We start from the raw sequence: 16,740 nt of genomic DNA on the forward strand, positions 1-16,740 counted from the left end.
AGATGGCTATTATAAAAATAATAAAAGATAAGAGATAAGTGTTGGAGATGATGTAGAGAAAAAGGAACCCTTGTACACTGTTTGTGGAATATAAACTGGTACAGCCACTGTGGAAAGCAGTATGGAGGTCCCCCAAGAAATTAAAAATAGAACTACCACAGAATCCATCCATTCCACTTTTGGGTATATATTAAAAGGAAACAAAACTATTATCTCAGAAGGATGTCTATACTCCCACGTTCATTCAAGCACTATTTATAAGAGCCAACATATGGAAACGACCTAGGTGTCCACCAATGAATGAATGGGTAAAGATGTGGCATGTGTGTGTGTGTGTGTATATGTATGTATGTGTGTGTGTATATATACATGTACGTATACACACACATATACGCACACAAACACACAATAAAATATTATTCAGCCTTAAAAATGGAGGAAATCCTGTGGTTTGAGACAATATAATGAACCTTTTATGCTAAATGAAATAAGCCAGACAGAGAAAGGCAAATAGTACATGGTATCACTTACATGCGGAATCTAAAATGAAAAAAGTCAAACTCATAGAATCCGAGAGTATAAATGTGGTTGCCAGGGGCTAGGCAGTGGGGTCAAGGGGCAGGTTCGTAAAAGGGTACAAACTTTCAGTTAAAAAATGAATAAGGTCTGAGGATCTAATGTATAATATGGTGACTCCAGTTGATAACGCTGTATTGTATAACTGAAATGTGCTGAGAGTAGAACTTAAATGTTTTCACATACACAGAAAAAAGAATGATAGATTAAAGGTAGGGTGGGGTGGCAGGGGTGTGCTTGAGCCATCTTGTACTAGATTATAGAGCCAAGCGTGAACTTTTTTTCCTAATTCTTATTCAGTGCTTTTACCTTGGTAGATTGAAATTGGCTTGGTGTGGGTATTTACACCATGGAAATTTGTAAGCACTACAAATCAGGGGCTCTACTCCCTCTCCCCTCAGAGTTAAACACCTACCAGTACAACACTTGGTGTGAGGGAAGACCAAGAAATAGCCAAGGCTCAGGTACAAAACTCTTTAAAAATCACACTAAAGAGTGGGGATTTTACTCTGAAATCATTGGGGAATCCTCAATTTATTTTAACAGATGCTATTACACAATGAGTTTGTTTTGGGGAAAGATTACTTACTCCAGCTGCAGTATGGAGACAAATAGATTGATTGGAGATGAGGATGGAGCCAGGGAGATCCGTTTTATCTTCCCGGCATTATTTTCAACACACTAATAACTCAAAACCTGTCTGGAATGATAACAGTTTTCTGCATCTGCTTTGCATATATGTAGAAGGAAAGAAGCAAAGATCTTTAAACTTCATGTTTATTATGAATGAGTCCAGGTTTTTGGAAGAAGGGATAGAAAAAGCAGACTGAATTAGATCGTGCTAATGATGAAGGCTGAGACAGGCTGAAGGGAAACAGTAAGTTTCTTGATTAAATTAGTTGCACCCAAACCAGCAGCCGGATAAGGTGCTTAAGAAAGTCTTAAATAAGGCTGATACACAGAATGAGAATGTCACATGGGTTAATGAATGAGAGAGGTTGTATAAACTATTACTTAAACCCAATTGAGGGTTTCCTGAACCATTAGGGAATTAGGCTGAGGGTGGCAGACAAGAATAAGACTAGAAGGAAACAGAGCATTAAACAAACAAGAGTTCATTTCAACTTGTGATTTACCCAGAGTTTAGAGTATAAATTGAAGGACTTACAGTAATAAAAAAGGTAAGATAAAGCTATGCCATGACTGTTATTAGAATAATTGTCCCATCATTCACTGGAACAGAGATTTTATTATATATTGGCAGAGAAAATAAAAAATTTGACCGTTTCTTAACTAGTTCTTGAATCCCTAGTGTACAGAGTATTAAATGAGGCATTGGAAGTTATAACAGCGGATTCCAAAAGCCCAGAGAATGCAAGCAAAGCTTTAATATCTAAAGCTCACACAAATACTAAATTAATATTTGCTTATGAAAATTTAGGTGTTTACTTTCCAAATATTTCATAATCCTTCTCTTTTCATGAGTTCATCTGCATTCAATTGGATTGTTATCTTATCACTAGCATCATAAGATACTCAATATCATATAGTTTACACCATGGCTACCCTAGATCCTGTAATAATTTAGAGGGTTTTCTTTTCTTAAATGAAAAACTTTCTTTTGTTAGGTATAGTAAAATCCGGGTGTGTATTTTTCTATGATCTATAACAGTGCCCAAATGGTGAACTTCAAAATTTCAATACTGAGGTGAATATGTTTTCCTGTGCAGAATCTACTAAAAACAAATAGAGACAAGAGAGAAGGCAAGGGGGGTGATTAGTGTGCTACTATGCTACACACCCAGGATCATAAAACACGCTGCTTCCCTAAAAACCTGAAATTGCTGCTTATGTTTTCATAAGCATTTGATTCTAAAAAAAGTATCTAGACAGAAAATATAATTATTTTCACAACTTGACCATGTTATTTTTCAAAAGCAGGCACATATTTTAGTTCTCTTTGTACATGTCAAAAACTTGTACTTTGACCTCTCAATGCTAATTATAAGTTATACCTACTACTGTTAAATTATTTATCATTTTGCAAACACTGATCAATATCCTGAATATTGGGCTAGTAACAGAATTGATCTTGTACTTTGCCAAATTCTACGTAGAATCTTACCTTTTCTATGACTCTTCTGAAATGAGAGTGAGTTTATTTGAGAGTAAAAAACACTGTCCATTTTTTTCCATATCAGTTACATTTCCAAATCCAATGTAACCGATGTTTTTCGAAGCAAAAATATTTCTCAATTATGTTTACTAATATATTTACTGATTCTTGTTTATCATGATGTTGGAGCCACAAACAAGTTTATATTTAATGACTCATCAGATATATTCTATTCTATTATAAATTCCTCTTCTTTATTCATTTAATTCAATTCCTTAACTACCAGGATCACCTAATTTGACCTCATATTCACCTTTACTATTTGACCGTCTTATGTTAGTGAATATATGAAGAAAAATAATCTTACCCCCTATTATCTTTCTTGAGGTTTAATGTAACCCTTACACACACAGTACTCTCATAAACAATCTCTTACATTCAAGATTTTGGTCACACTACTGAAAAATAAATAGTCCTCTGCCTGTAATTATAGCTTTCAGGAAGGGGCAAGCCAGTGACCTCTCTGACTTGTAGGCACAGGAATAAGCCCTGAAGATTAAATGCCTCTTATTCTCTCACCTTTTCCCTTGGCAAGCTCCAAACAAAAGTGAACCCAGTGGAAACAGAAGAAAGTGAGTCCATCTTTTGATTCCTCATACATATTTTTCTTTTGCATCTGCATTTCAAATCTTTGTTGTTTGTGGAAATGACAAAAACAATGATCTAGTCATAAAAATACATTTGTGGATTTTATCAAAGACTTTTATCCAAACATTTCAGCAATTAGGATGGTCCCTGTTTACTGTGTAAATATATAGATTTCTTTTGGAAGACAAAAATTTTTTTTTTGTCAAGTAACATCAACACTATTGTCTATAGTCTGCAAAGCATATGCATAGGTTTAGGTATAAAAAAGCATGACAAACTGTCTGCCCTCTAAGACCTTAAACTTATTTAGATATCTGCATGATTAAATACACACACACACACACACACACACACACACACACACACACCAATAAATGATTAAAATGAGAGAAAGGCAAAATATGCCTACAGCCAGAGATGCATTAGAACATAAAGGTAGCACGAACTAGACAGAACACCCCTGTACATTCAGTAGGTACTCATGACATCCTCGTGAGTCCCTGGAACACTTGTCTCCTCCTTGGCCCTATAGGCCACATGATTCACATGAGAAGGAAATCGTCTAAAATGGATACAGTTGTGCAGAGGACAGTACACAGATGCAGAAGGACTATATGACTTGGGCCACCTCAGCATCGCATTCCCTTGAATTCTATCAACTTTTATAATTTCAATAGTTTCCAAAGAGCCAATTTTATGTGTTCTCAGGATTATATGATTCACTTTTTCATATAATTTACAGGTAACAGGATAATTCCTTCCACTCTCAAATAACATGGGTTCTTCTGACAAGTAGGGTCACAAGTGTTAGCCACAGAAGAAAGGAAAGGGGGATCAGAAGGAAACAACTCGAACCCATATAAGAAGTAACTATTCTCGAAGACGCTGATAAGGTCATAGGCTGAGAGGCAAAAAGAGTGAATACTACCTAAATTACATCCTTAGATTCTAGAAAGTTATATATTATCTTCTTCATACTGAAAATCACTTAATGAAAAGTAACAATTTATTTAGAAATAAAAAAGTTTGAACATGTGACTTTTTAAAAAACAAAATAAACTATTTAAGAAGTTTAATTCTCTAGCATTATTCTACTCCTCTGTGATATGTTTTTGAAAGTGTAAAGTAATATGCACTTATGGCCAGAGTCTACTTTAAAAAGCTGCTTAAATGCAGCAGCATGTAGTTAAGACCTGAAACTTATGAATAGGTAATAATTAGGCTATGTAAGTGGTCATGCACTAAAGATATATTGCATTTTCTAAAATTTTGAGCTTTATGTAAAAGTTATCTTTTAACCTTATGTAAAAGTTCACATCTTCTGGGTGGCCTTTTATGACTGACTATACTATGAAATTAACATATTCCTCCTCATTTGCATTTACAGATGTTCATTTTCCCTATATTTCATAAATCATCATGATGTATTTGTTTATTGGTGTGACCAATCATTTATGGTCATCTCCTCCCCTAATATGTTTGCTTCATGAAGACAAGAACCATGCCTATCTCATTCACCACTGTGTTACCAACAGGGTATTAAATATCTGTTGAATTTCTTGTTGAATTTTGGTTGTATGAATAAATCCTCTGCTGAAAGGATTTTTGGTCATTTCATACACTAAATAAAATAGGTTTCTAGCATTTGACAGACTAATAAGATGAAAGAATAAGAATAGCTTAAAATAAATGGAAGATTGCACATTTTATTATCAAGATAATTTTTAAAGATGTTCGTTTTTGCTATTGACTGCTACTGCAGTAGTACTTGTAATCTGCTTAGTGCATTAGCACTAAATACTATTGATTTACTTTGCTAACAGACTAATTTAATCTTTGCACTTTTCCCATTTCCTGAACACCACTTTACCTATAGTTTAGTTAGTAGACTGGTTGCTAGATGAAAGTGTTAACAGGATTTTAAATTTAAAATGTCATTAGGAAATTTAATAGTACGCAGATTTATATTTTTCTGGTACATGGACACAAATTTTAGTAAATCATAAATAATACATGTATTTTGAAATGACAACTTAACAAAATTAATTTTCATAAAATCAGTTCTATTAAAGACTACTTTACAAATCAAAACTGACCATAATTCGTTTTACCTAGAGCGCAATTTGAAATATCACCTACCATTTTAATGTCCTCTAATTAATAATTTTTTTTACCCAAATAAGACAACTCAGATCATATTTTAGTCTGAATTCATAATTTTTTTGTTTGTTTTATATTTATACTATTCATAAACTATTTCCTCCTCTTTGTGAACATCAAGAATAATTAAGATAGATTTTATTCTATATTAGCATGCATTTGTAAGACATATTTCTATCCTCGTATTGAAAAACTAGAGAATATATTTGAAGTAGAGAAGGCAGACACACTTCATCTGCTTCACTGTTGTTAGCCCAGGTCTAAGGTGAAGGGCATTCTGCCTCTTTCCCAAGGCTTTTAGGATAGGAAGACAATACTGCTCAGCAAGTTGAACCTGACTGGAATATTTTAGTTAGAAAAATATATAATTAGCAGAATGGAATGTATTACCACATTCACTATTATTTAAAAAAAAAATCAGGGGAGTTTTAATGACTTTAAGAATAGCCGAGTCAGTGGTTTCATTTCCCTGATAAATGTGCCCTTTTCAGCCCTCCCTGGCTGGTGGAGATGTGACTTGCAGCACATATGTGGGCACTGAGTCACTCTGGACGCCGTGTGCCCACTGTTCAGTATCTGTGCCAATCCATGAATAAGCAATGGCGGAAATTCCTGGTGGGTCTTCTATCCAAATTCTGACAGATTCTCATTTTTCTTATTAGACTGAAGAGATAAGAATGCAGAGTGGGATGGCCTTGATAAGAGGGAATTCTGAAGTAAGGGTGTAACACCTAAAATTTAATATATTACTTTAAGCAAAAAAAAAATCCATTATTACTCAAGGAGATAAATATTTTTATCAAAATGCAGGATCCCACATGCTTTCCGAATTCTCTAATCATGTGGCGGTGTGGCAATGACAATATCATGTATTAGAGCTGTGTCTTCAAAGTTTTACTAACACTGGCTTTTCAAAAACCAACTTCAAGATTTTTTTGCACAAACTCCTCATTGTTTACTACATTAATGTTACCAAATGAGTCTCCATATAGAAACCAACTACTTAAATAAAACAGGCAACATCTGCTTCAAAAGACGTTAAGAAGAATAAAAAATTAATTTTAATGCATGCGACACAGTTAACTCTTAATTACTCACATACATGAGAAATACTACCAATCACATTATGAGTCAATATAATACACAGGTGTAGCCTACCTATATTTTTAGTGACATTTTTAACTGTTTTTCTTGGCTGTTAGCTTATGAAAACACCATGCCTTTGCTTTTTTATTCTTTTCTGGGGTAGACCTGTGAGTAAGCTATGAAATGGTTTAAAGACAGGTTAGAAGGAGGAAGAGAAAAAAGCAAGAGCCATTAATGGCTCACTCTGTAACACATTTTCTAATAACCCCAGGGTGTGCCCAGTGATCTCAGATAGTGTTACAAAATTCTGGAAAAAAAATTTAAGTTCCTTTTAATAAAACAATACAATAAGGGCAGCCTGCAAAGTTCAAATAAGTTAGGGAGCAGTGACTCCCTGAGCCAAGGAAAGAATGAAGAGTTTACAAAAGGAAAAGAATCAAGTATAAAATTAATAAATTTCTACTTAGATTAAAAACAAAAGTATATTAAATCCTATACTTCACAGATTTTCTTTCTTGCAAGATTTTGCTTTGGTAGCTATTACATCTGACATATAGCCAAGATATTTAGTGTTTAGAATAAAGAATCTTCAATAAGATTTTTCATATAGGATAACAGTCTCTCATTTTGGAGCACAGGAAGTGAAAAAAAAACCCTGAAATCTGACTTCACATTTTTCATCCCTAATACAAAATACATTCTCTAGAGATTGGATTGTTTAAATAAGACATGCCAAACTAGTATAATGATATGGATATTATTTGTAACAGTGACTCCACGTTCCCAGTTCAAATGGTGGCATGTGGGAGATTATAGATACATGGCCTATAAAGAGTTATAAATCTTTGTTTATTTTATTAACTATTACAAGACATGCCCTGAGGATGACAGATCAATAACGATCCTTGTGGTTTCCTGATGGAAGGCTGCAATTATTTTCTTCCATTACAATTTAAATGTAACCCAATTTTGCTCATCTATCATCTTTATAATAGTAATAAAGAAACATCACCGTATGCTTATTTTTCTGCCTATTCCTGTTATTCCTTGTTTGCATCTTTTGATTTTGTTTTCATTCAAAATTGTTCTAATGACTTTGCTTTCTTCCTTTGATGCTTCTGAGTGGTGACCCTTTAACTTTGGCACTCTGAGACGGAGATGGAAAATTACTACTTTAAGTTTCCTTTATTTTGGGAAGCAGTTGGCTACTCTTTGAATTTGAGTATAAATGATAATTAAAAACAAGGAAACTTGATACAAACAAACTGTGAGGTTGAGTTTTGTTTTGTTTTTTAACTGGATTTTCTGCAAATTCTTAAATGGACAGTATAACTTAAACTATATGGGCATCACACCTAACAGTGCCATGGGTAGACAGAATTGAAAGTCGGGGAAAGCAGCACACCTTATACTGTCCATCTTGACTATAGCACATTTCTGATTCAAATGTCTTTCTCTCCACACCTAATCGCTCCTTTTTCTTTCTTTCTTTCTTTCTTTCTTTCTTTCTTTCTTTCTTTCTTTCTTTCTTTCTTTCTTTCTTTCTTTCTTTCTTTCTTTCTTTCTTTCTTTCTATCATTTTAAGGACTTACACAAATTAAGCATTGTGGAAGTGGCTCACAGGTAGAGAGAGAAGTGAAAGACCTTCATGAGCAATAAAACCAGAATGTGTTTCTTCCAGAAAACAATACAATAATTTGATTTTGCCTTTTTTTACACAAGCTTTCTTACTATAATTGCTGCTATTTATTATGTGCTATTGATTCAGTTAGGTCTTTTATAAACATGGTTGCACTTGTCCACCCAATAGTCCTGCGTGGAAGAAAACAGATTCAGAGAGTTTAAATCATGTTCTCATCACCAGATGGGTAGCAAATGATGGGGTATAGATTTAAATTCAGATCTCTTTGACTTCAGTCTTGTTCCATTAGGCCATGCGGACTCCCAAAGAGCTAAATTTATGGTCATATTATTGGGCCAGGTACTTCATATATATTATCCTAGATTTTTTCAAAACATCATGAAGCAGATATTGCTACCTGTATGTTACAATGAAGAGACTGAGGCCCTAAGAAGCTAAGCAATGTGGCAGAAGTCACACAGCTGGTACGCCAGAGGCCAGGACTTCCATCCAAGTATCTCTGGCACCAAATGCCATGCTTTTCTCTTTCAATTGATCAACCATTGGTCATGAAGATGACCATGATGTTGATGAAAATATCTGCTCCAGTTCTACATTTATTCTTTAAAATGCTTACAGATAGAGCAAAACTTTGGTAATGAGATTATGCAAAAACAGTGTATGTAACATGATGACTGTAATTTTCTGGGTAGGTGAGAAAACCCTTTTTAATTTTAACCTGGATTAAAAATCTTTCCAAATGTATTATTCCACTTCTCTTAGTAAGTATACTATAATTTAGGAAACAGGATCTTTGCTGATTTGGGAATTTAAAAAAAAATCCCTTATTTGATACTCTCATTTGTATGAGATTGGGCCAATGCATACTTATTTTAGTTTTTTTTTTTTCCTGGAATACTGGTCATGTTAATAAATCCTTTACATGATAATATGGGAGATTCCAGTTAATATGGTTACAATTAACTGAATTTTTAATACTGTTTATCCCAAACAGAATGTGAGGTTTTTTCTTTTCTTTTTTTTCCTACTCAAATTGGAGCTTTACAAAGTTTCCATATTGTGGGACATTTTCTCAATTACTTTATTTTGAATAATAATGTGCTGTTTAAGGACTATGCATTTGTCTAAAACAACCTTAATCAATACTAATAATTTAGGATGCTTATAGAGGACCACTGATGAATGGGTAAAAAAGTTAAGATAGTTAAGATACTCGTGGGCGTATAATCTCATGATTCTAAGTGTTGGAAGTCACTCTAAACAAAGCTTTTAAGAATCACTTTCAAAAGCAACGCACAAAATAGTTACATTGTGAAGATTAAGAATATATTCTTACAGAAAACGGATATAATCAACATTAATATGACATAAATGGGTACCAGTCTCTTGAGATCAGTTCCCAGAAAAAGCCTCACAAGAGGAGTCAAAGAGTTCTGAAGCACAAATAACTTAGAGGTGAAGATGCTGTGCTCTGGAAACTATAAGACGACTCAAAAGAGGGCTTTAGTGGTGTCCTTAATATAAGAAGATGTATATGAAGAGTCTGTACAGCTAGTAGTTCTTAAAATGTCAGCGTCAGAATAGCAAGATAACGAGTGATGTTAAATAAGCAAGTCAGGCCTGATACACCTACAAGGGCTCTAAATTTAAAAGACCCTTTCTTGGCACTCACTCTGTCTGATCTTGTGATAGAAACCCTTTCTGCACATGGAGGGAAGCTCAAGGAAGACCAGAAACCTCTGCTGTGGCTGTGCTCACACTGAGGACTGGACAGAAGCCTCTGCGGAAAGTCACTGCTGCAGCTTTCTTACTTTTGTCCACAGAACACACAATCGTCCCTCCATAAAGATCTGGTTGGTTAGACATGTTAAAAACAAAACTACAATGTATGTGCCTATTCACGAAACTTTATGCCAAACTACAAACTCAGTTCCAAGAAATTGTTAGAACGGTCAACTGATACCTTGCCAAGTAAATTTGCCAAGACAAAAGGGAATCATCTTATTGCTTAGACTCTTTCCTAACTGGTTTGATCTTGTAAATCACCTTGTTTTTGTGTGAGTAATAGCTCTAGATGCATTCATTTAAAATGTAGTGGGAAATAATTGTATGCTGATTATTGGTTTTCTGTGGAATGAGTATATGAAAACTGAGAATGTGAGTAGTCTGATTCTTGGAAGAATTTTGATCTTTAGTAACGAGAGAAGATAAACAGGCAAATAAATAGAGGAGGTTTGAAGGTATTTGTCTTTATGGAATTTTGCCAGTGTAGAAGTTGGCTTCTCTTGTAAAAAGACTGTGTTGGCAAGTTCCATCTTGCTTTCCACAAGAATTTTTGTGATGGGAGTGATAATAGTTTCAGGTGTGGCTGGTACATTTTGGGCATTTTTCCTGGGCAATAAAACTGACCTAAATTTCAGTGGATAACGCTGCTTTTTTGTTCCCCTTGGAACACTAAAAAAGTCAAAGAGGTAAGATAAAGTTCAGATGTGTTTTGAGAATTTCAAGAATTGATAAATACTTTTATATCTCTGGGCTGACATGAACAAAATAAAATAATAAGATATCAATATACCCTCATAAATTCTTTTTAATTATTAAGATAATAAGATTTAAACAGCAAAGTCATGTGCTCTAGAGGACCTGGAAGAATTCCTACTAGACTCTTTTTAAACTTGTATTTCTGAAGCAATTATTGGATACAGGAAAAAGTGTTTTTCTATAATGATATTAATATTACACTTTTATTTCCCAATTCTAGGTTTCTGAAAGTCCTTTTGTTTCCTTTTGTTCTTTTGTATTTTTCTAGTAAAGGGGCAGCCTCCTGAGGAATCCCATTGCTGTTTACAGAGTTTATAACATAGAGTAAACATATTCAGGAAAAAAAAAACAAGTCTTAGTTGAGATATATATGTATGGATATTCTTCTACTTTGGAAGGGGAAGGAGGAAAGCTATGTCTGTAGTGCATCAAAGATGAATTTGTTTTCTCAGAAATTTCTAAGCTTTATAAAAAACATTTACTTGGAGTTTCCATCCGGGGAAGTATCCCAGACACGTCAGCAAAAGTGAACCAAACATTTCTGAATTCATATGCCCCTGGTCCCCCTCAGTGAATTATTTACTTTCTTTCATCAGGGACATGTTTAATACTTTTCCTGCTTGCAGTTATAATCTTTATTACTTAGATTGAAAATTGCGAGAATAGGTGAGATGCATATTTCTAAAGTCAAAGTGTCTTTAGAAAAGCTATACTATTTGCTCATTCAGTGATGATCACTAGTGGCACAGGCAGGTCCATATGTTCAGATCTGGTTCCAGACCAAGAAAGCCCAAGACCACAATGGACTCAATTCAGTGTTCTTTCCCTGGCCCCAAGTGATCTTATGACTAGCAGGATAAATCCCTAGGTGTAACTGGTAGCTTGTACTATATCTAAATTGAAGCAACAAAGAATTTCCCCAATACCTCCTGTGAAAACACCATTTCATGCAAGTATAAACAATCATTGGTCAAAAATATTTATATTTATAAATGTCATTACCAGCCAGATAAAAAGTACCAAACTAGAACTCAGTCAACACCTGTCTATTCAAGCAGGGAGTCCACGACTGAAGTTAAAGTCCAAAGGAGGGATCCAGGAGCAAAAATTTCCTCTCTAGTTTTCTAGATTATTTAGAGAAGTATATTAGCTAATTTAAAAATGTTTTATTTAGCAATGCTTTAGAAGAGAGTTTTAAAAATTTATTTTTAGTTAAGTTTCTTTAAGTAATGCCACAAATACAGACCATTTGTTTGCATATTACTGAGCAAACTGGGACTCATAAGAAAAAAAGCCTTTGAAACACAAATTAACTTGAGTGTCTAATTTTAAATGTTGTAAAGACTGCATTGGGATCTCAATAACCATGTTTTACAGGAACTGCTGTTGTGTTAAACTTTGCGCAAATCTGACTGGAATTACTAAAGCTTATATGAGAAATAAGTTTAATAAACTGAAGTGCTGGCAAATGTACAAACCCAAATTGTAAAAATATTTTTTTCTTTTAGTTACCACATTAAGTTTTTCTCAAGCTGTGATTTTACTTTTAAATAAAGATCCAATTTCTAAATTTTCTTGGGAAGAATTTGCAAATATTTTGGATTTGGATCATGTACCAAACACCAACAAGCCCTTAAAATTCTTTTGTAGACTGAGTTATACATCATAATTTGTAAGTGGGGATCCTGTACGACTTACCCTATTAAAGCAGTGTTCATGGTTGGGTCCGTAAAAATGCTGGAGACACCTCACATTGTTTTTGTTGACAATCTTGTTGAAGAATTCATTGACATACTTGATGGGGAACGCACAGACGGCAGAGCGATTCATAGGTTCGGCAGAATCTGGCTTGCTTTGAGCAAACACCCCGTAGAGAATGTCATCATCCAGGTTGGCACCTATTTGCCTAGCGAGATGGGCCCCAGGCTTACCGACATACGCGGCTTGGAGAATATTAAACACTTCTTCCCTTGTGGATCTCTTTCTTCTCTTTTCTGTGAGAATACACTCCAGAGGCATTTCCATGTAGGAATGCAAACCAGAGTCTACGGAACAGAACCTGATTATTCTTGTGTGAAATGTCTGAGCATCGAGAGTTTCCCGTTGGACCGTCAAAAAGTAAATAAAATGGTTGCTTTCAAAGGCGTAAACATACTTAATGGGGTAAGAATCTCGGAACTCAGGTAAAACATCAATATAGGACTGGTCTGTTAAAAACTTAAAACCATCTTGTGTTTCCTTTAGTCTTCTCACTGATATGGAATGCAATGAATGATCTGGTAGATAAGAAGAGTTTATGGTATTGCCCACAAAGAAGTTGATGAACCGGTCCTTTTCAGACAGCAGGACTTTGGTTCCCAGGGCACTCACCACACAGTCAGGACATTGGCTGGGGTCTTCATCTGCCTGTGGGGAGTACATGCAATGTACCTTGAACTGTATGTCAGCAGTATTAGAGGGTGGAAGGACGTGTCGCTGGCAGGTCCCCCTGAGGACGCTGCCGCAGCTAATAAGTTGGTCATCGTAGTACGTATCAACAAGAAGAACCATGTTGGTGTTATCTTTCCAAACGCCCCCTGAAAAATTGGTTTTGTGGCTGCAGTCCTGACATGGTGAGCAATCTGGGTGTTCCAGCACAGGCCCAGTCTTATATTCAGCAACCTTCTGAAGGTCTTTGTCATTTAAAACGTAAATGTAGTTAATGGCACCAAGGTAAATGTGATGCTTGTGTAAAACAACATTCTGGATGGGCGTTTCCGCGGTAAAGTTGGGGAGCTGATACTTCATGTTCACGTTCATCTCAGACTTGACTAGTGCCTCTTTGCATTCCCCATCGCTCTTATGCACCAAGGTAAACAGAAGCACAAGGATGCCAGGTGCAAGCACAGCGTGGGCCTTCATGGTGAGACGTTTATCTGCCAAAACATGTTCAAGGCAAGAGAAATTTAGTTATCATTAGGAACAAAGAAGAAATGGAAAGAGCTATAACAGTTAAACTATAAGAAACAAAGCTTCCTAACGAAATTTTACGTCAAGTGAAAACAGAAAAACTCTAGCTGGATTCACATAAAAGATGCCTTGTGCAGTGGACATGACTCTACATAGTTTAATTTTAGAACTCAAGCCATGAACGAGTAATTTTAGAGAACCATTATGAGATGTAAACAATGTTCTGTATTAAGGACGCGAGAGTGACCAAGTTAGACTCATTCAGCAATGAAGTCAGAAACATAGTCAATTTCTTTTTTAACCCCTTGCTAGTTGTTTAATGTGGTTTAATATCTGTGGTAATGACTAGGTTGATATTTAAACTTTCTCAAGTAAAGAAATTGTGGTTCAGATTCATTTATTCTAGAAATCACAGCAGGCATTGTTTCCTTGGGAGCATGTAGAATTACTAGGCTAAATTTAGCTTCCTTTTGGAAGAAAACAATCATAAATTCTAGAAGCAATATGATCACATGCTGTTTATAATAGGATTTTGTGTGCAGAGGAAAGGTATGGTTATAATTTGGCGATAGCTGACCTATTGTTTTGTATAAACAAATGCTTAACTTAATGTAAGATCACTGGGAACATAAAAACGGCAAGCTGAAAATGTATAAAATAAAATATAATCTTCAGGACTAAAGTCCTAGAATTATTTCACAGGGAAAAACAACATCTTGTTCATTACCAAGTCGAAAGCTATTTAGTAAAAAGAACATCATATTAACATTCTGTTGTATGCACATGGACAATATTTCTACTACGAAGCATGAGTGCATTTGTTATTCAGTTTTTGAAAACTTAAGGTACACAAGTTATAAACATTGTGAGTTCTACTTATAATAGTTATTGGTAGGGCAGGTTGAAAGGAGAGGCCTTAGAACAAAAAGAAATTAATGGCTATTATTTTTTAAAAAATACAATTCTGACAGGAAGCATCTGAAAACATACCAGGTATTATAACTATTCTAAAATCTAACCCTGGGTCTACAAAGTCACAACAGAATTCACTGAGTAACTAGTATGTGCATAGCTCTGTGCTTGCACTATGGGAAATAAAAGACGGTCTCAACCCTTCAGTGAACCTACAATGTGGCTGAAAGATAACATGCATCTGTGAACAACTATAACACGTGGCAATATAATGTGCTGCTTGGCACAAACCAAAGCTACAAGCAGCAAGACAGGGAGGCATAGCCTGTACTTAGGATTACTATGATTATGAAAAATAGGGACAAGTCTACTGTGTTGTAAGGTCCAAGACGAGGTCTGTTTGGCTCATCACCCTATCCCAAGTACCTGACATAGAGTCTAGAACACAGTAGTGTTAAATAAATACATGCTGAATAAAGGGGTGAATAAAATTTAAGCAATAAGTTCAAAATCACAGAAGAGGTAAGTAGAGTAACCAGACCTCAAATCCAAAGTTTTGACTCTGAATTCAAAGATAATTTTACTCTATTAAATTTGATAGGAATTGGGGCTTTATTTAAGAATTAAAAGAAAGTCATTAAAGGGTTTTGGGCTGCATAGTCACATAATTAAGGTTTTACTTTGGGAAGATTGATCTGGAGGCGAGCTGGCTTAGAGCAGGGAGAACCTGGCAATAAGAAGACCAGATGACAAGATATTATTATAGCCTATAACCAGGTAAAAAGGGCCAGCCAAAATAGTGGCCCCAAGAAAAGATAGAAAGGGATGAATGAGAGACATATTTGAATAAATAAGGTTGACACCAAAGTTGATGGTTTACAAAAGAGAAAAGGCAAATATGCTTAGCAGTCATCTGAGGAAAAGTGGGACAAGCTACAAATCCAGGGTAGCCAGTAGGAGGAAGCTGAGCTGAAGGCCAGGGGATACCATTAGTTTCTTTTAAATATGTCGAATGTGATGTGGTATTGAGAAATGAGTGAACATGTTCTACTACGAGGATGACTAGTAGATTGTTCATTGTTTACCAGGAAGCAGGTATCTGGAATAAGTGAAGATGAAGATTCCAAGCAGACAGGGCTTTTGAGTCAAACAACAGAGGAATATAATGAGAAGGATTCTGAGGAAAAGCCTGCCCTTACTGGGAATCAGGCATGATGGGTCTTGGGTGAGACAACATCCATTTTGGGTGAGACAGTGGCAAGTGGAAGCATGAGTGCCAAGTTACTGCCATCTCTGCACTAGGGAGAATGATCATTCAGGACTCAGTCTTGGTGGAGTAAGTGGGATTCTAGTTGGACTAGAAATAAACTTTTCATCTACACAGAGGTGATGGTTAAAACCAAGACTATGTTCATGGAGAGACAAGTTGAACAAAAAAAAAGGCAAATGAACCAAATCCTGGGGAATACCGGCACTGGAAAAACTAGTGAAGGAGTCAGTGAAGGTAAGTAGTGAGGTGTCAAGTGAACCTATACTACAGAAACTAGGCCAGGCAAGAGGCTCAAGGAAGATACGGTTCACACGGAAGCTCTTTGCTGGCCTTCGTATGTAGTTTCAGTAGATTCGATAGTGGTATTGGATGCTAAACTCTGAGGGAATGTAGTTAAGAAGTAGAATGTTTGTGAAAGGAGAGACAAGCAGAAGGCAATAGGCAGGTCAAGAGGAGTTTATCTCTAAATTGTAGGAAAGACATGCTTACTTGTAGATCTCCCTTTCTTCTGCTAACATTCCTTGGTGTCTACCAAGGGCCAGGCAGTGTGGTATGTGCTGGGAATACAGAGACATGGTACCTCTGCCCAGGAAGTTCACAGTTACTTGGTGGAGGCAGTGGATGACAGTCAGTTATGGAAATGTGTAGAAAGGGCAGCCAACCAGACTGGAAATGATGCTAGAGCTGAGTCTTGAAGGAGGCTGGAGAATGGAAATTCCTAGGTGACAGAGCAATTTGCATGACGATATAGAAGCAGGTAGGTGCATGCACATAGCCAGGTCAGAAGAACTGCAAGTAGTTGAGCCTATAGAGGTGGGGAAACCAAAGCAGGCAAATGAG

At 35.7% G+C, this 16,740-nt stretch overlaps 1 protein-coding gene across 6 annotated transcripts in view; it reads right to left on the minus strand.

Annotated features, from left to right (window-relative positions):
• Positions 1–16,740, minus strand: part of MET (MET proto-oncogene, receptor tyrosine kinase) — a 110,368-nt gene that overhangs the window by 70,853 nt on the left and 22,775 nt on the right. For all 6 annotated transcript variants that reach the window (XM_036231010.1, XM_016119312.2, XM_016119310.2 and 3 more), the window contains one exon: positions 12,468–13,684. In XM_036231010.1, the coding sequence (XP_036086903.1) occupies positions 12,468–13,670 (1,203 nt within the window). In that variant the 5' untranslated portion in view covers positions 13,671–13,684. The remainder of the gene's footprint in view (positions 1–12,467; positions 13,685–16,740) is intronic.

The sequence above is a fragment of the Rousettus aegyptiacus genome, unplaced genomic scaffold, assembly GCF_014176215.1.
Source record: "Rousettus aegyptiacus isolate mRouAeg1 unplaced genomic scaffold, mRouAeg1.p scaffold_m13_p_13, whole genome shotgun sequence".
NCBI classification, from domain to species: Eukaryota; Metazoa; Chordata; class Mammalia; order Chiroptera; family Pteropodidae; genus Rousettus; species Rousettus aegyptiacus.